Source organism: Macaca nemestrina, chromosome 7 (genome assembly GCF_043159975.1).
Source record: "Macaca nemestrina isolate mMacNem1 chromosome 7, mMacNem.hap1, whole genome shotgun sequence".
NCBI lineage: Eukaryota > Metazoa > Chordata > Mammalia > Primates > Cercopithecidae > Macaca > Macaca nemestrina.
The window spans coordinates 61,063,861-61,083,956 of NC_092131.1; the positions used below are offsets into that span (position 1 = coordinate 61,063,861).

The 20,096-nt window shown below is 34.6% G+C and overlaps 1 protein-coding gene across 5 annotated transcripts in view; it reads left to right on the plus strand.

The window, feature by feature from the left end:
• LOC105481879 (MAM domain containing glycosylphosphatidylinositol anchor 2) overlaps positions 1 to 20,096 on the plus strand; it is an 859,970-nt gene that overhangs the window by 717,612 nt on the left and 122,262 nt on the right. For all 5 annotated transcript variants that reach the window (XR_011625905.1, XR_011625904.1, XM_011741671.3 and 2 more), the window contains exon 9: positions 13,673 to 13,942. Coding sequence is in view for 3 of the 5 variants with exons in the window: in XM_011741671.3 (XP_011739973.2) it covers positions 13,673 to 13,942 (270 nt within the window). In the remaining 2 variants the exon portion in view is untranslated. The remainder of the gene's footprint in view (positions 1 to 13,672; positions 13,943 to 20,096) is intronic.

The following is a 20,096-nucleotide window of genomic DNA, read 5'->3' on the forward strand; positions in this document are numbered from 1 at the left end:
TCCTGAGGTAGCACACATCCTATAAGTTAAAGGACTCAGCCCCACTAGATTGGCCCCATTTCAAATGCCAGTCACAAATCCCAGTTTGCCACCCATGTTTCTAACCTACCAGCTATAGATTCTGAGGTTCCTATGACAACCCCTGCCACCTCAGGTTAGATAGTTGACTCGATGAACTCATGGAACACAAGAAAACATCTTAATTACATTTTTAGGTTTATTATACAGTAGGTTTTACTTTCCATTATTTCAACAACCCAAAGTCAACAGTGGTCCAAAAAATACTACAGAATTTTAAAAATTGTATTGATAACAATGTATTTTACATATTTATGAGGTACATGTGAGGATGTGTTACATGTATAGAAGGTGTAATGATCAAGTCAGCGTATCTGGGCTATCCATTACCCTGAGTATTTATCATTTGTATGTGTAGGTAACACATGGCTCTTTTAGCTTTTTTTTTTTTTTTTTTAAGCTGTTTACCTCTTTATTTACCTCTCCTTTAACTATTTTTATTATATAATACATTGTTGCTACCTATGGTCTCCCTAATCCGCTATCGAGTTTTGGGGTTTATGTCTTCTATCTAACTGCATATTTGTACCCAGTAATCAACATATCTTTATCCCCTCCTCCCACCCATATACCTTCCAAGCCTCTAGTATCTATCTATACTCTATCTCCATAAGATCTAATTTTGTATCTCTCACATGTGAAAGAGAATATGTGGTATTTGTCTTTCAGTGACTGTCTTACCTCACTTACGATAATGTCCCCCAGTTTCATCCATATTACTGCATGACATGATTTCATTTATTTTAATTGCTGAATAGTACTCCATTGTGTACATATGCTACTTTATCCATTCATCCATTGGTGGACGTAGGTTGATTCTATATCTTTGCTATTGTGAATCATGCTGTGATAAATGTGCAAATTCAGGTACATATCCCTTTGATATATACATTTCTTTTCCTTTGGATAAATATCCAGTGGGATTCGTGGATTGTGATAGTTCTATTTTTAGTTTTTTTGAGTAATTGCCATAATGATTTCTATAGTGGGTGTACTAATTTACATGCCCACTAGTAGTGTATGAATTGTCTTTTCTCTGCATCCTCACCAGTATCTGTTTTTTGTTTTTGTTTTTGTTTTTTGTTTTTTGTGTTTTTTTTTTTGGTCTTTTTAATAGCCATTCTAACTGGGGTAAAGTGATTGGTAAGGTAATTGTGGTTTTGATTTGCTTTCCATAATGATTAGTGATGTTGAGCAGTTTTTCAGATACCTGTTGGCCATTTTTATGTCTTCTTTTGAGAAATATCTGTTTATGGCTTTAGGCCACTTTTAATGAGAGTTTTAAAAAATTGAGTTATTGGGTTCTTTGTATATTCTGGACATTATCATTTGTCAGATAAATAGTTTGAAGATATTTTCTCCCATTCAGCAGGTTGTCAGTTCATTCTGTTTTTTCTCTTGCTGTGCAGATGCTTTTAAATTTAATATAGTCCCATTTGTCTATTTTTGTTATAGTTGTCAGTGATTGCAATGTCTTAGCCATGAAATCTTTGCCTAGACTGATGTCTTAAAGTGTTTCCCCTATGTTGTTTTCTAGTTGGCTTTATAATTTTAAATTTTACATTTAAGTCTTTAATCCATCTTGGGTTTGTACATGGGTAAAGATGGACATCCAGTTTTCTTCTTCTGCATGTGGATATTCAGTTTTCCAGCCCCATTTATTAAAAATAGTATCTTTTCCCCAGTGTATGTTCTTGGCACCTATACAGAATGTCAGTTGGCTGAAAATATGTGGATTTATTTCTGGACTCATTATTCCATTCCATTGGTCTATGCCTGTTTTTATATGAATACTATACTGTTATTGTTACCATGGCCTTGTATTATATTATATTTCGAAGTTGGGTAATATGATGCCTCTAACTTTCTTCTTTTTGCTTAGGATTGCTTTGGCTATTCTGACTCTTTTTTGGTTTCATACAAATTCTATGATTATTTTCTTTTTCTAATTCTGTGAAAAATGACATTGACATTTTTATAGGGATTGCTTTCAATCTATAGATTGCTTTGTCCAGTAGAATCATTTTAATGACATCAATTCTTCTTACTTATGAACATGGAATGTCTTTCCAGTTGTTTGTGTCCTCTTTAATTTATTTCATCAGTTCTGTAGTTGCCCTTGCAGAGATCTTTTACCTCCTTTGTTAAATTTATTCCTATTTATTTTTTGTAGCTATTGTAAGTGGGATTGTTTTCTTGATTTTTTTCTCAGCTAGTTCATTATTGGTATATAGAAACACTACTGATTTTTATGTGCTGATTTTGTATCCTGCAACATTCCTCAATTTATTTATCAAATCTAGGATATTTATTTATTTATTTATATTTTTATTTTTATTTTTTTGAGACAGAGTCTTGCTCTGTTGACTAGGCTGCAGTGCAGTAGCATGATCTCAGCTCACTACAACCTCTGCCTCCCAGGTTCAAGCAATTCTCCTGCCTCAGCTTCCCAAGTAGCTGGGACTACAGGCATATACCACCACACCCAGCTAATTTTTGTTGTTGTTGTTGTATTTTTAGTAGAGACGGGGTTTCACCATGTTGGCCAAGCTGGTGTTGATCCACCCACCTTGGCTTCCCAAAGTGCTGCGATTACAGGTGTGAGCCACTGCGCCCAGCCCAAATCTAGGAATTTTTAAATGAAGTCTTTATATTTTTCTAGACCTAAGATCATGTCATCAGCAAAGGGGTCACTTTGACTTCATCTTTTTCAATATAGATGCCTTTTATTTCTTTTTCTTGGCTAATTGCTCTGACTAGGACGTCCAGTACTATGTTGATGTGCTGCTGGATTCTATTTGGTAATATTTTGTTGGGAATTTTTACACCTACCTTCAGAGATTTTGGCCTGCTGTGCTGTGAGCCTGTCTCTGGAGAAGGTGGAACCACTGTCTGTGGGAGCAGCTCAGGCAGGCACCTGTGGGGCAGGTGATCTCCCCTTGTCTTGGTCCCATAACAGCCTGCAGCAGCAGCATCAGGGCGATTTGTCCTCAGGGTGTGTGAAAGTGCCCAGCCTCCCGCCTTCTACCTTGGCCAGCTGCGCCAGAGGTAGTGTTAGCCCCAGGGCAGTTCGCAGGTCTTTGAGGACTGAGCTCTCAGAATGGCACCATGTTGCACCTGCTCAGGTCTCAGAAACATGTGGGACCCAGAATGAGTTCCTTCTCGGAGCAATTCCTCTACATAATATCTAGGCAGCTTTCTGTGTTCGCCTTGAGGCCCCCAGAGAGTCAAGGGGTTTTCTCATGCTTAGGATTATTGAAGTTATTGGTGTGGTTGTGAAGTCCTGGGGGTCAGTCACTCACTCCCTGAATCTGCAGCTTCTTTCCTTTTTATAGTATTTTGAGAGAGAAGAGGAGGGATTATATTTACATTTTTTTATTACTGTATATTATAATTGTTCTATTTTATTATTAGTTATTGTTGTCCATCTCTTACTGTGCCTAATTAATAAATGAAAATTTGTCATAGGTATGTATGTATGTATAAGGAAAAAAAACAGTAAATATAGTGTTCAATACTATCTGCAAGTTCTGTCATCTGCTGGGGGTCTTGGAATGTATCCTGCATGGATAAGGGGGGACAACTGTAGTGAATACAACTCAGGGACAGCCAAATAGAAAAGATGTAGTAGGTAAGGACTGATGAAGGTGAAGTACAGATCTTCCATGCTCTCTTCAGGGACACCACCCCGCCAACACTTCTATATGTTCATGGAGACAGAGGTTGTCATACATTAATTGTAGCAATTTAACTCTTTTTAATGGGCAATGGAAGAATTTAATTCACTGACCTAATACTCTAACTCCTAGATTTTCTTTTATATTGCTTTTGTAAATAATTAAGAGCACAATTTTCCTTAAATGACTTTAATCCCAACAAAGAACCAGACAACAAGTATTTGGTTGGGCATGCTTTTGACTTGGGAAGATGTGGCTCGAGAGGAAATCACTCTAATGAGTACATATTTCTCAGTGCTCCTCTAATGGTTAAATAATTAAGACTGTACTTACATGAAGTCCTCCAAATAGACAGAACTGTTTCAACTCCTCTTTCAACTGTAAGTGATTGAAGACAGCCCTATGCATATTTAACATCCATTGTCTCACACTCCCTTAAATATTTAAAAACAGGTTATATTAATATTTTTAATATTAATTTGAAGGTTTTATTTATTTCAACATCTTTTATTGTTTTTAAAATTAAAATTATTGCTTTGCCTACACTTCTGGTACTCATTGAAACTGGCAATTGTTTTTCAAGAAATAAAGGCAAAATTTTATTCATATTGTGAAAAAAATGCATGAACTACTCTCTCATCCCCTTATTAAGAAATATACACAAATAAACATTTTCCTATAATCTGATATTTTCATGCGTTATTCTTCCCAAATAAGGTAGATATCTCTATATGGATTTGAACATTAGAACTGAGTATTTGGAAACCTTGCTGGACATCTTGAGCCAGTAGATACAAAATGAAAACGCTAAAATCATTAATTTTGGGCACGTGTTACTTAATGACTTTATTACAACTAAAATCCTTAGTTACTTTGAAAGGTCACACTTTTACCTTCAGACATTTCATATTCTACAAACACTTGTATATATTATAATATATGGGTACTACCAAAATTAATTTACATGAAGTACATTGCCATATAAACTGCAATTTGAATTTGATTTAAAATTCTGTAATATTTTTCTTTAAATTAGTAGTTTTATTGTAATACTTTGATGCTTTCCACAAAGCGTGACTTTTCTTTTAATGCCTTTGCAAGTTTGTGAATTCTAAATGATGGTGTGAGTAGGTCAACCTCTGTTTTAATTGACAACTTTATATAACCAGTAAGGCAAGATTTTCAAAGTCCTCTTTTAGGCAGAGAGCTAATTCATGAACCACTGGTAGTATTTGCAATTGGAAATAATGTGACATAGGCTGTGGAATCAGATTGCCTTGTTTGATTCCTTATTCTGCTACTTTTTAGCTGGGTGATTTTGCTTAATTTTTCTGTTCCTCTTCTCTTTTTCTTCTATAAATGGGTTATTGTTATAAAAAGATAATCTGTGTGAAGATCTTTTTTTTTTTTTTTTTTTTTTGAGACAGTCTCGCTCTGTCGCCCAGGCTGGAGTGCAGTGCCTCGATCTCAGCTCACTGTAAGCTCCACCTCCCGGGTTCGTGCCATTCTCCTGCCTCAGCCTCCGGAGTAGTGGGGACTACAGGCGGCCGCCACCACGCCTGGCTAATTTTTTTGTATTTTTAATAGAGACGGGGTTTCACTGTGTTAGCCAGGATGGTCTCCATCTCCTGACCTTGTGATCCGCCCGCCTCGGCCTCCCAAAGTGCTGGGATTACTGGCGTGAGCCACGCGCCCGGCCGTGAATATCTTAATACAATATCTAGCATTTAGTAAATATTCAGTATCAAGAAATATAATCTTTATTTTTGTTTTTATAATCATCATCCTTTAGTATACATGTAGTGTGGTAGTTTCATAGACTTTTTAATCAGATATTTCAGTATAAGTGAAAAACTTGTATAATATAATTGAACAAAACACAGGCACCTACTTTTCTTAAATCCTACTTTTTAAGCATTTCAGAATATGCTAAGTAGATTTTCTTATAATGTTCCTATATATTTCATTTCCTTCATGTTAAATATTTCATAATAACATTCTGAATAAATTTTATGCCATAAAAAAACTGATTCTATCAGAATAGTGAGCTCTAACTTTCTTTTTTTTTTAACACCTGAAGCTTTCTTTCATCATGTTCAAATTTTTCACACTGTACATTTAATCATAACTGCAAAGGCCTATCCTTCTCACTGGATATTCCAAAGAATGAAATGTCAAACTATTAATAGCTAGTATGCTTAAAATGAACCTTCTATCAGGAGAAAATTTCCATTGGCAGACTTGAGTGCACTATAATGAGTGTGCTTGGTTTCGTATTATTTAGCTTTTTTGAGGTGAAGAAACTACCCTGGAATCAAAGTAGTGTGGGCAGTCTTTTAAATAAAAGACCTTTTAAGTAGCCTTTAATTTAGGGATGCTTTCCAACTCAGACTCTATTAAACTGTATGAAAATAGACTATGTTTGAAGAATTTTAAGCCAACATTATCATTCTTCCTTACTGGCCATTGAAAATTGAACGGGCTGAATCTTTCAGATGTGGACAAATGACATAGAGAGAGAGAGTCTAGAAAAACCCCCATTGCTGGTAATAATTCATTAAGTCAGATACTTTCAAAGAATTCTCACAAAAATAATCTATAAAAAAGTAAATATGCATTTGGGGATATTTTCCCATTAGGTATAATTAATTACACTGATAACTACTTCCACTTAAAAGGAAATTTCTCCTTTTATAAGAAGAAACAAAATAGCTGCAAACACATTTAGCTTTGTTAGGCAAATACAAATATAACTGGAGAGCGAAGACTGTATTCACTTAACTTATTAGCATTTGATTCTAGTATCATTAATCTTCACTCCACTTCAGTATTACATTCCAATGATCATATCTTTGATTTTGTAATCATTCCAAACTTCTCTACCTGTGAACTATTAAATTGCAACAATATCCTGTGTATTGACTGCAACATTCTGGCTCTCAGACACCTTTGTTCTCAATATATTTGCTTTTCAAGTTTTTTAGTAGTTCTAGCAAATCAATCTGTTGGTTGTCTTCCCCCATGAGTTTCCTTCTGAATTATTTCCTTCCGGAACCAACTTAGACTGTCCCTTAAACTGTGCCTTAATGTTTTGCCTCCTTGTTCTTTTGACTCCACTCATAGTGTCAGACTCGACTTTTGAAGGAGAGAAGGCATCTGTTTCAGTTATTTCTTGCTGTATAACAAACTACTCCAATACTTCAGAGCTTAAAAGAACCACATTTTATTATATCTAATCATAGTAATTCTAACCAGTGGATAGCTGATTTGGTCTCTAATGTCCAAGATGATTTCATATGTCTGGAACCTTGGTGGGGACAACTGGAAGTCTTAGCTAAACTGTGCCCTCTGCTTCTCCATATTGTCTCTGGGCCTCTTCATATGGTTTCTGCAGAGGAGAGGTTGAAGTTTTACATGGGGTTCAGAGCTTCCAGAGTGGGTACTTCAAAAGATAGGAAGTGGAACTGCCAGACACTTGTGTCCTGGTCCCAGCAATTGGCACAGCATCACTTCTGCTCTGAGTTCCAATAGTGAAAATAATCACAGAGCCCATCCAGACTTAATGAAATAAACGTAAACTCCAGGTCTTGATGGGAGGAATTTTGAAGAAAATGTATACATCCTTATTCTTTTAACACCACTCATGTATTCGTTTATTCAATGAATAATGATATATCACCAACTATAATGACAGATACTGTGATGGACACATGGGATGCAACAATGATTGGAGAATTTTAGGTCCCTTTGTAATGGAGCTTACATAAACAAGATATGAACAAATAGTGAAGATATGCAGAAAATACATGCAATAATAAATAAAAATTAACCATGGGAGAAGTTACTTTACCAACTTGTCATCAAAGATGGGCTTTCTGAAGGGGTAAAATCTGAATGATGAGAATGAGCGAGCTATTGAAAAACCAAAGGAAAGAACATCTCAGGCAGGAAGAACAAATTAGAGGTCTAAAGTCTACAAAAGTCTTGTCATGTAGAAACAAGAAGAAAACTTACGTGTTTGGGACATAGTCATCAAGACAAGAATGGTTGAGAACATGGGCAGAGCCAGAACTTGCAGGACCTTGAAGTCCTGAATAGCAAGCAGGGGTGAGTCCATAAAGTTTTTTGAACAGGAAAGTAACATGAGCTTATTTTTCTGTTAAACGCACATTTGAAAAATCTCAGAAGAATGAGAGAACAAAAGGAGTACATTGACCTATTACAAGTCCACTGCAGGGAATTTGTAGTAGTCCATGTGAGAAACAATGGTAGTGGTAGTGGATAAAGTGACAAATTTATAAGCTCCTAAAATATTTTAAGGTAGAATCAACATAAATAATTATCTTTTAAAATCATGGACAGTGTTCTTGAACAGTTATCACTCATTATTTCCACAGTTTAACCATCAATTCACATACCCCAAACCCAAATTACGTATAATACACAGTAAAACTGCTTTTACTGTATTCCTTAATGGTACTAAACTTGTCAAAGAAAAAATATATATTCTACATATCATCAGTCTTAACTTGGTTTTTGATAGCATTTGGTACTTTTGACCGCTCATATTCTCTAAAACATGCAGCTCCTTTAATTTTTGTAACACAACACTCTGGATCCCCACATCTCATTGATTGTTTATGATTATTCTCCTTTAAAAGCTTTTATTTTTCTCTAACCCCATAAGTGATTATATTCAAGAATAAAGTCCATATTTGGCATTTTACTTATTTTTTATCTGTATTCACTCTGAGCTATCTTAATAACTGTAACCTTTGGTCAGTCCTTTCTTCTGAGTTTTAGATCCATATTTTCTCTTGACAATTAGATACATGCTTCTAGGCATGTAATAGACAAAATATTATGTAAAACCTCTCCAATGTAAACAACTAAAAATTCTGGACAATATTGTAAAATTAATTTTAAAAACATTTAAAATGTTTATTTGAAAAATTACTTTGTCGAATTTAATGAAAGAAGTAAAATGAAGTTACATTTGCCTTGAGGATATTTGTTGAACGTGGACAAATCTAAGCTTCAATTCTGATGGCATCTTTGGGCAAGAGGTGCAGAACTTCAAACCCAGAGTATTCACTAGGGGAGGGATCTGTTGGTGGAACTTTCTGCCAAGAAGTTGGAACTCAAAGGATTATATCTGTAGGGTAGGAGTAAAGCAGAGGTAAACCCAATCTACACATTCCCACTCCTAAGGGAGTGCAAGAAATGTGTGACTTTGAAATGAACAGGATGGGATGATGTGGTAATGCATTCTTGAAATTATAGTTGATAGTTGACCTTTATATGGATTTTTAACTCAAATTCAAGTCACTTGATAAATCAAATTAGCCTGAGGTCATGCACTTAAATGTGATCCTAGACAGTGATGTCTATAGTTGCCTGCGGACACAAATTTTCTCTGGAGAAAGAAACCATCATTTTAGTCATTGAAATATCCTATAAATATTTTTAAAGGTCAATGAATAGCATAGAATCAAATTTATCGAAAGTAATCAAGAACACACAGGACGACAGTACTTCGAAAGAAAACCAACAGAAAAACTTCCTCAAAACTTCAATTGAAATTATCAGGCAGTGGCCCGGTGCGGTGTCTCACGCCTGTAATCCCAGCATTTTGGGAGGCTGAGGTGAGTGGATCACAAGGTCAGGAGATCGAGACCATCCTGGCTAACACGATGAAACCCCATCTCTACTAAAAATAAAAAAATTAGCCGGGCATGGTGGCGGGTGCCTGTAGTACCAGCTACTCGGGAGGCTGAGGCAGGAGAATGGCGTGAACCTAGGAGGAGGAGCTTGCAGTGAGCCGAGATCGTGCCACTGCACCCCAGCCTGGGTGACAGAGTGAGACTCCATCTAAAAAAAAAAAAAAAAAATTATCAGGCAGTATAAAACAATTACTTTGTTCACAAAAGTGTAAGATAAGCTTAACTACTTTTTCAGGTAGTGGAAACATACAAAAAAGTTGTATGGCAGGTGTACAAAATAACTACACAGAAAAGGAATAAATGAAGTATACATTATTGGAATTAAAAACACAATATATATTTTGCAGATTAAGTAGGATTGGAGAAAGAATTAATGAACTGAATTAGTTCAGATGAATTTATTCATAATGCAGTTCAGAAAAATCAACAAGTGGAAAATTTGAAAAGGGGTTAAAAGACATCAAAAACAGAATGAACAGGATCATCTAACGAGGATATAAAGAAGGAAATAGAGGTGTTATTTAAACAACTAATCATGAGAATTTTCCAAAATTACTTCAGATGAAAGACACCAAACTTAACAGATTTAAGAAGCCCAACAAATTTCAAACCCGTAAGTGAAAAAGAAACCCATCCCTAGGAACCGTATATTGAAACTGCAGAACAGCAATGACACAGATATTTTGAAAGTGGCTGGAGGAAAAAAAAGACATTCATGTCAAAGTGTAAGACTTTGAGTTGACCTCTTTACACCAACAAGAGCCATCTGAAGACAGTGGAATTATATAATGGTGCACTGAAAGAACAAAGCCTGACAACCTACAAAGAAAATACCTTTTAATGTTTAATATGTGTGTGTGTATATATATGCATACACATATATGTATATATAAAACATTAAATATATATACACATACATGTATGTATATATAAAACATATTTATATGTATATATAAAATATTAAAATATATATGTATTTTAACTTATATGTACATATATGTATGTTATACATAATATGTATAATTCTATATATGTATATGTACACACAAATTCTACATGTGTATATGTGCATATACACATATACATATGAAAAATGAAAATTATATTTCATGTACACATATATGTATATATACATATATGTATGTATATGTGTGTATGTATATAACATATACATGTATACACACACACACGTAAATACATATATACATACACTTTGGGACCTTTGTTTACTTCTCCACATCACTAGTCATGGATTATTGCATGCTTATGAGTGGCTAAGTCTTGGATTTCCTCAGGAAAACATAACACTATTGCATGTGTATGGTTTCCTATAGAGAACTTCAGTCTTTGGGCATAGCATTAAGAGCTCTTGGTTTCCCAGCCCCACAAACTGAAATATATTTTTTAGAAAATCATGATCGAAGAGTTCACTAAAGATATGATAGATCTAAATGATAACTTCAGACACAAGGAGAGTGGTCACAGATGGAAAGTCTACAATGAAAGAAGGAATGAAGGGCAAATAACCTAGCAAATATCTGGACTTTTTAAAAATACTATAGGTATACAATATTATACTATAATGTACAATATAATTTTTTTTTTTTTTTGAGACAGAGTCTAGCTCTGTTTCCCAGGCTGGAGTGCAGTGGCACAATCTCAGCTCACCACAACCTCTGCTTCCTGTGTTCAAGCGATTCGACTGCCTCAGCCTCCTGAGTAGCTGGGGCTACAGCCACACGTCACATGCCCGGCTAATTTTTGTATTTTTAGTAAAGACGGAGTTTCAGTATGTTGGCCAGGCTGGTCTCAAAGTCCTGATCTCATGATCCGCCCTCCTCAGCCTCCCAAAGTGCTGGGAGGCTCACAGGCATGAGCCACCACGCCCGACTATGTACAATAGACTTTTTATTAAAAAAAAGAGAATTGAAATTCATGACTCACTAACACATGTTAGAATGAGAATAAAAGGAATAAATTATCCTTAGATTATTGTTTTCTTCAGTAGTATAATAAGGGTATTGATTGATGTTTTTGGATAACTTAAGTATGCATGTTGCAAGCTTTGAGATAATCGGAATAATAGAAACAGAGTAAATAAATCTTCAAGTAGTAGCAGCAAAAAGATCAGAATGATAATGTATGTAATCCATCCATCTAAAAGAAGGCAATAAAAAGTAGCAGAAAACAAACAGTACACAATAATAAGTTACAGTAAATTTAATACAAAAATGCAATAAAATAAAAGTACAAAATAAGTAGTTACAGTAAATGTCAATGAATAAAGTGCTAATAAGTGCTCTGGGTTAAAAAACGATTGACAGACTTTAAAAATATCCTAAAAAATAAAACATAAGCTCATGATGTTTAAAAGAGATGCTTGTAAAATTTAAAGATACTGAAAGTATAAGAATAAGAATACTTATAAAGATATTGAAAGTATAAGATTAAAAGGATGGAAAAAAATCACATGCAAATACTAACAAAATAAATGCCAATGTAACTATAATAATGTTAGACTATATATGTGTGTATATATATATACACACACACACACACACACACACACACACATATATAGATATCGCATTGCTGGAGACAAAAGAGACCATAGTGATAAAATATTCAATATTCAACTCATGGACAACATAAACCAGTTCTAAATTCATATCTACCTAATAGCATAGCCTCAAAACAGGTCAAGCAAAACGGAGGCAGAACTACAAGGAGAATTTTTAAATTAGGTATCTAAAACTTATAACTTTTTTTAGAGGAGTTTAACATACTCTTCTGAATTAATTCAACTGGAATAAGTAGGCAAAAAATAAATAAATAAACAACTATATGGATGATTTGGACAACTCCTCAATATTAGACTCGGCCCAATAGATACATATCACACTTCAAAAGTGCAGACTATTCCTTCTTAGCGAGCACACCAAGAACAGAAATCTTCTGTATATTGTGTCATACAGCAAGTGTTAACAAATTCAGAGGATTGAAAACGTGGACTATTTTATCTGACTACAGTTCAGTTAAGCAAAAAATCAAAAGCAAAGAGAAAATAAAATGTTACGCATATATTTGGAAATGAAGAAACACTGCTTCTGGATGTGTGATTGACAGATGCATAAAATTGACACATTAAACATACATCGATCTGCCTCTCCTTTTCCTCGCTGTCTTCATGACTGGCGCTATTATCCCCTTCATTGCCTAAGGCATCATTTTTGGTCCCACTGACCTCACCTTGGTTCAGACTTTCACCAGTGATTTAATTTTTTTGCAACTCGTCTCTTCCCTCTGTGGTTTCTGCTTTTCCTATCTACCACAATATTTTTCCTAAAAAAAAAAAAAATAATAATTTGATCATATAAATCCTTTATTTAAAAATTTTAGAAGATCTCCTCAATACCAAGAAAATGCATTCCTTGAATAGAGTCTCTTTCTTTTCATCTTTATTTCCCACCAAGCGCTTATGGTCTTCTTTTGTGCATCAGCTATGCTAATCCATCTGCATTTCTCTGAACATCCCTTCCTCTTCAGATTTTGTACCTTTGAACATACACATCTCTCTACCTGGAATACTTTCTCTTACTGCTTACTCACCTGACCATTCCCTGTACATTCTTGAAGACACAACTGAGTATCATTTTTGTAACATATTTGCCTGGTCAACTCTCATACTGTCATTCAATTCTTATTTACTTAGCACTGTAGAATAATTTGTCATACAGTTTTGTAAATTAGCTTTTTAAATAGCTGCCTTCGGTATCAGACCATGAAGTGAATGAAGGGAGGAATCTTTTCATTTTACATTAAAAAAGGAATTCTTACCACTTTTAAACAAAGGGCCCTAAACAAAAAAGAAAAGAGGAGAATATTGATAATATTAGAATTAATAGGTAAGTTTAAAAATATTTGCTGAAAGAGGTAAGAAGGATCAGTCAGCTCTAGTAGTTTCACCTGCAAATGCATTTGTAAAGCAAGGAGACTCATTTACTTCCTACCCTCAGGAAATCACATTTCCCAACCCAAGCTAAAATTTCTGGGCTTAAATGTGTTCTTCATTCACTTCTCACACTCCTCCTCTATTGCTGCATGTGTTATTAAAAATGGCTTCTTCTAATAAGAGTAGCTTTTGGCTTATTGCAAGTCACATCTTTCATCTGTTTTTACATATCTTTTCTACAGATCCCCCTGCAGTGGAACCAGCATTCTTGGAAATCCGGCAAGGACAGGATCGAAGTGTCACTATGAGCTGCAGAGTACTGAGAGCCTATCCAATACGGGTGCTGACCTACGAGTGGCGCTTGGGCAATAAATTATTAAGGACGGGTCAATTTGACTCTCAGGAATACACAGAGTACCCTGTGAAGAGTCTTTCCAATGAAAACTATGGAGTTTATAACTGTAGCATCATAAATGAAGCTGGAGCTGGGAGATGCAGCTTTCTTGTAACAGGTAGGATTCCAGATATTTTCTTTTTATATGTTTTGTTTTTTTAGACCAAGAGAGTTTAGAGCTATGCCAATATAAGAATGAAAACACTTTGTAAATCAACGGAGCATAGAACAGCTTGACTACTCAAGTTAGAGCTTCTACACATTTATTTTTAAGTCAAATTTATTTTAATAGTATAAAGGGTGCACGGGTCTACAAAATTACATAGAAGTTTATCTGAATTCTAGTAGAGTTAGTGAGGAGGAGGTAGGTTATTGTATTAGTCGATTCTCACACTGCTATAAAGAACTACCTGAGACTGGGTAATTTATGGAGAAAAGAGGTTTAACTGACTCACAGTTCTGCCAGCTGAACGGGAAGCATGACTTGGAAGCCTCAGGAAACTTACAATCATGGCAGAAGGCAAAGGCGAAGCAAGGACCTACTTCACATGGTGGCAGGAAAGAGAGAGAGAGAGTGAAGGGGGAAGTGTCACACACTTTTAAACCATCAGACCTCATGGGAACTCACTTACCATCACGAGAACAGCAAGGGGGAAATCCACCCCCATGATCCAATCACCTCCCACCAGGGCCCTCCCCTGACATGTGGGGATTGCAATGCCACATGAGATTTAGGTGGGGACACAGAGCTAAACCATATCAGTTATTTAGAGTATTTCAGTAATAATGAGACATACTGTGGTGTTGGCTGGCTTTAATTAGATCAAGTTGCAAATTTTTTTTTTTCTTTTCAAATCTCATGTGAATAGATAATTGCTCTGGTTTTCTTATTACCAGAATTTTTTTCTTTTGTTTATTTGCTTATTTATGTATGTATTTATTTACTACCTCTCAATATATGGTAACTTTCAATTTTGTCTTTGACTGGCCATGTGTTTACAAATATTCCAAGAAAAAGCAGTAGAGTTGTATCTGACAGATAGTAAATTAGGGAGAAGTATTGACTTTTGATGTCATTGTCTTTTAAACATTCCCTCTGTATTATGACTTATGTAATTATTTACATTGTTTTTATAATCTATATACTGCACATTATTTTTGAGTGACAAATTAGGAATGCATTAAAAGAAAATACTCCTCATTTTTTTTTTTGTCATAGGTAGTTAGTTGTAATAGTTGAAATGTTCATGGTAGTAAAAAAAGAAACTGGACATTGTGTATTATCTAAAAAGAAGTCATAAAAGTGATTAAAATGTTCCAAACTTAAAACTTATTAATAGCATAAATTATAAGTGATAATTTCTAACTTGTGAGGGAACTTTCTAATTATGAACTGCCTTTAGCCATTTTTGCTTTCTGAAATGTAATATTAGCTAGTCTAATCTAGGAAAGCATATCAGATGTCTGGATGAAACTTTGAAACACCAATTAGTTCATCTACTAAAGCATATCAGGATTAGTATTCCTTATGAATTTCTCATAACTCAAAATTTTGAATCTAACATAAGAGAGCCATGGAATAGAAGTATACAAAGATCCATATATTTTTAATGCACAAAACAAATCTTTCAAGATAATGCTGTTTACTTCTGAGACTCAAATTAACTAAAAACATTTTAAATTTTATTTTTTACAATTATTTTACTCTTCCACTTACCATGAATTTTGTATAGTCATCCCAAAGTAGACTTGATCTAACTATACACCAAAATGTATAAAATCAAACTAAAAGGCAATGACATCTATACCTGTATTAACTCACAGGAAATCTTAAAAGATTATTCCTCTTTTCTTTCTTCTTTTAGAATTCTATGTTTATGATGTATGTTAAAGTAAGGGGCTAAAAGAATAGAGTTGTGTTCACTTAGATGTCAGAAGAGGTGTGAGAATATTTTCCTGCTAGGAAAAAGAAGAAAGTAAGCCAAGGTATTTTGGAAACTGTGATGAGCCTAGCTTGTAGTATACTATCTATGTTAAAGATAATTAACTATAATACTAAAAAATACTTTGCATTTGTATACATTTTATGTATTCATATTTTAATGGTGAAGTCACAGCAGTTTTATGTGGTTTAAGTGAGCTTCATGAGCTTTAGTAGAAACCCAGATGCCATTTTTCATCTTCTACGATGGGCTATGTTTTACAAGTTCTAAAGGTTAATGTAGCATATTGATTTATTAGAATAAGCCCATTTGTAAATTTGAAATTCCAAGTATTACCTATATTACTTATATATTAATATGTAGACATAAATATTTCCATTTTAATAGTTCTGTAATATTACAGCACAGGATTTAACTGGAGTATGCATTTCAGTTTATCAAAGATTCAAAATGTCTCAATATTTAACTCTGGAAAAACATATTCTTCAATACTTCAAAATATCTGGGCTTATTTTTTCATGGCATGACTGAATATCATTCTATGTTATACCCCATTATGTCCCATCACATTGCTTGATCTAGAAAAGAAAACCAGTAACTTTAGAGTGATTAAATAGATGAAGGATGAACAAAAGAATTAATGATTCAATGAAAGAAAATTTCTGAAAATAATTTTTAAATGAGAAAGAAAGTGAATACAGAGAGAGTAAAAGGATGGCTTAAGTTGAAAATAAATCATATATATTTTAGAAAGCTAGCTAGTGCCCTCCGAAAAAGGTAAGTCTATGTCCTAATCCCTGGGAACTGTGGATATTAACTTACAAGGCAACATATGTAATTAAGTTAAGGATTTTGAGAGGAGGAGCTTATCTTGAATTATCTGGGTGGGTCTCAAATGCAATAACATGTATTCTTATAAGAGAGAGGCAGGGGGAGTTTTAAGAGAGAAGAGGAGGCAATGTGAGTATGCAGTAATGCAACCACAATCTGAAGAACCACTGGAGCCACCAGAAGCTGTAAGAGGCAAGGAATATATTCTCCCCTAGAGTCTCTACAGAAGTAGGAAGTAGGGTCCTGCCAGGACCTTGGTTTCAGACTTCTGGCCTTCAGAATTGGGAGAAGATAGTTTTTGTTTGTTTGTTTGTTTAAGCCGTCCAGTTTGTGGCTGTTTGTTATGGCAGTCTTAGATAACAAATACACATTACAACTCACTATTTCAAAGAACCCCTCTCTTAAAAATTATACGTGATGAATAGAACAGTTTTGTCAACTGTCCTCAGCTTTATCACACTAAGCAGGCTAGACCCTGGAGACATGGGTGCACGTGTCTTACATCTCAGCAAAGTTGTAAGAAGGGGTTGCTTTTGCCACCTAAAAGGCCAGCTGGAACAAGTGTACAACTGCAAGAGGCAGTCAGTGCGGAAAATCAACCTGGGAGGTCTCAGGTCATCTACATCAGTAGATTGTGTAGGTTTAAGCTACACATTGGCTTAAACCAACCACAAGGGATGCTTCAACATTGAAATGTTATGCCCATTACATAATATAGCAGAGAAAAGATGTTTCCAGCAGCTTGAATATGTAAGAAACCAGATGACAGAATCTACTGGTAGATTCTGTTGACAACACCACAGATTAATGAAGATGCACTTTTATTCTTTTTTTGAACATGAAGACCCAGGTAATCTGCAGCCAAATGCAGTGTTTATTTGTAAAGTTTTAAATTATCTGTGCCTTTCAAATTGTTCTAATTGATATTCCTAAATATTTAGCAATCAAGATGTTTGCTCTAAGCTATTCTAATTATGTTCCCACTAACTACACTTTCTTCATATTTCTTCACTTTAACAGACTTGCTTCTGATATTATGTTTTTATTGAAATGTTTATGGGTGTCAGGAGACTAAGATTTCTTGACAAGTCAGGCAAGGCAATAAATAATGTGAAAAAAGTATAATTTTTATATTAGCTTTTTTGTCTAGTTGCTTAAATGCAATAGTCTAAACATATGCATTTATTACATGGTTTTTTTTTTGTTTTTTTTTTTTTTTTGAGACGGAGTCTCGCTCTGTCGCCCAGGCTGGAGTGCAGTGGCAGGATCTCAGCTCACTGCAAGCTCCGCCTCCCGGGTTCACGCCATTCTCCTGCCTCAGCCTCCCGAGCAGCTGGGACTACAGGCGCCCGCCACCTTGCCCAGCTAGTTTTTTGTATTTTTTAGTAGAGACGGGGTTTCACTGTGTTAGCCAGGATGGTCTCTATCTCCTGACCTCGTGATCCGCCTGTCTCGGCCTCCCAAAGTGCTGGAATTACAGGTTTGAGCCACCGCGCCCGGCCTATTACATGGTTTTAGATAAAAGAAAATAAGAGCAAAATAAAATGGTAATCGATGTTCCCTATATAATCCAGGAGATAAAAGTAGAATGCCCTTCTAACTTCCAGAAAGTGCATGTATACAGTTATATATACTTAAACTTGTAAAACATTTAGGAATTTTATCAATGGAGACATTTTAAGATTCTTTTAAATGAAAGATACTAAAGGAGTGTTTTTTTTTTTAAAGGTAACAGTGTATATATATAATAGATTTTTTATTGCATAGCCATAAATTATAATTGAATATAAAACCACCAGTATGTACTCTCAACTGAGTTGTTTTTTACAATCAGGAATGTATTTAACAAGTATTTCCTGTCTACTTACTAAGTGTGAGGTACAAGATTAAACATCAAAAAGAGAACAATAAAAACTTTCTCTGAAAAACTTTGCCAGTTTTACATGTGCATAGCATCTTGAAGTAATTTTGTTTTTGTATCTATTGCACTTCTTAAGCCTTATATTCTCTTCTGGGACATTGCAGTTTCCTTTTATCTGATCTCTGAAATTTTCATATTGTTGGGCTTTATTTTCCTTGAAAACCTAGCTTATCTTAAGTGAGAAAGGTTGATTCTGTTAATTGCCTATAGGATGATATGCAAATTCTTCACTGTCATAATTCTTCAAAGCACTCATTAATATCTCAAATAAAATATGTAGCATAATCTCTACTTCAGTTCTACCAGTTATTCCAAATTCAATTCAAATGTGACTATGCTGCTTCTCCCAAATCATCACACATTTGTAGGACTCTGTCTTTCTTCACATATTTCTTTATTCTGAAATACTAGCCTTTTGTGTATCTCTATGCTACAGTTATAGTGACTTTTGCATATGACTTTACCAGGGTTATGTCGATCATTGTTCTTCAACCAAATACACAGGTGCAGGCTGTGATAAAATTTTATGATTCACAAATTCATGATTACTGCTGTAACTGCTTCTCTCTGAACGTGTAAATAAACTCCAAATAACCAGGATTTAAACATGGCTTAACCATTATTTAAACAGTCTAGAAAATTATTTCACTCAGGTTGTGATGTATCATTTCAGAAAGTAACACGATGATTCTGCTCCACAAAGTCCTTGGGAATTCAGGCTTCTTCCATCTTAATCCTCAACCATCGTCAATAAATGGTACATCTTATAACTCTGACTACTTAAATTGCAGCTATTAATTCCACATTTCCTCCAAAAGTGAAGCATGCTTCTTCTTTTTGAGGACACTTCCCAATAATTTTACACATTTTTTTCTGGTTGGATATTGAAAATAATCATATTTCTTCACTGTCAATTAATGTTGTGGGCATATATTTTATTTTAAGAAGATTAAATTGCATTATATATATACACATATATGTGTGTATATATATGTGCATATATATATGTGTATATATATGCGCATATATGTGTGTATATATACATATATATACTATATGTGTGTGTGTGTATATATATGTTGCCTTTATTGAAAATAGTACAATGAAATTAAAATGAGATTGCCAAGGAGAATCCTTGAACTATAGTTTTATTTGTGTAAACTTTCCACCAACACTATTATACCCCTTTTTCAGAGCCATGAACATTTAGAGTCTCAGAATAATTTCAAAAGATAGATGATAAGAGGTTTGATTAGTGACTCAAGATATTTTAATGCTAAACATAATAAAATTGATGGTGCTGTGTTGGTTATTATTTCTGCATAAAGAATTACTACAGAGTCAAAAGCTTTAAATAACATATTTATTGTCTCACGGTTTCTATATGTCAGGATTCCAAGCATGGCTTAGGTAGGTCCTCTGTTCTGGGTCTCACAAGGCTGCAGTCAGACTGTTGGTTGGGCTGTGTTCTTGTATAGAGGCTCAGCTGGGGAAAAATACCTTCCAAGCTTATTCACATTACAGAAAGAATTAATTTCCTTGTGTTGTATGATAGAGGCCCTGGCATTTGCTGGCTA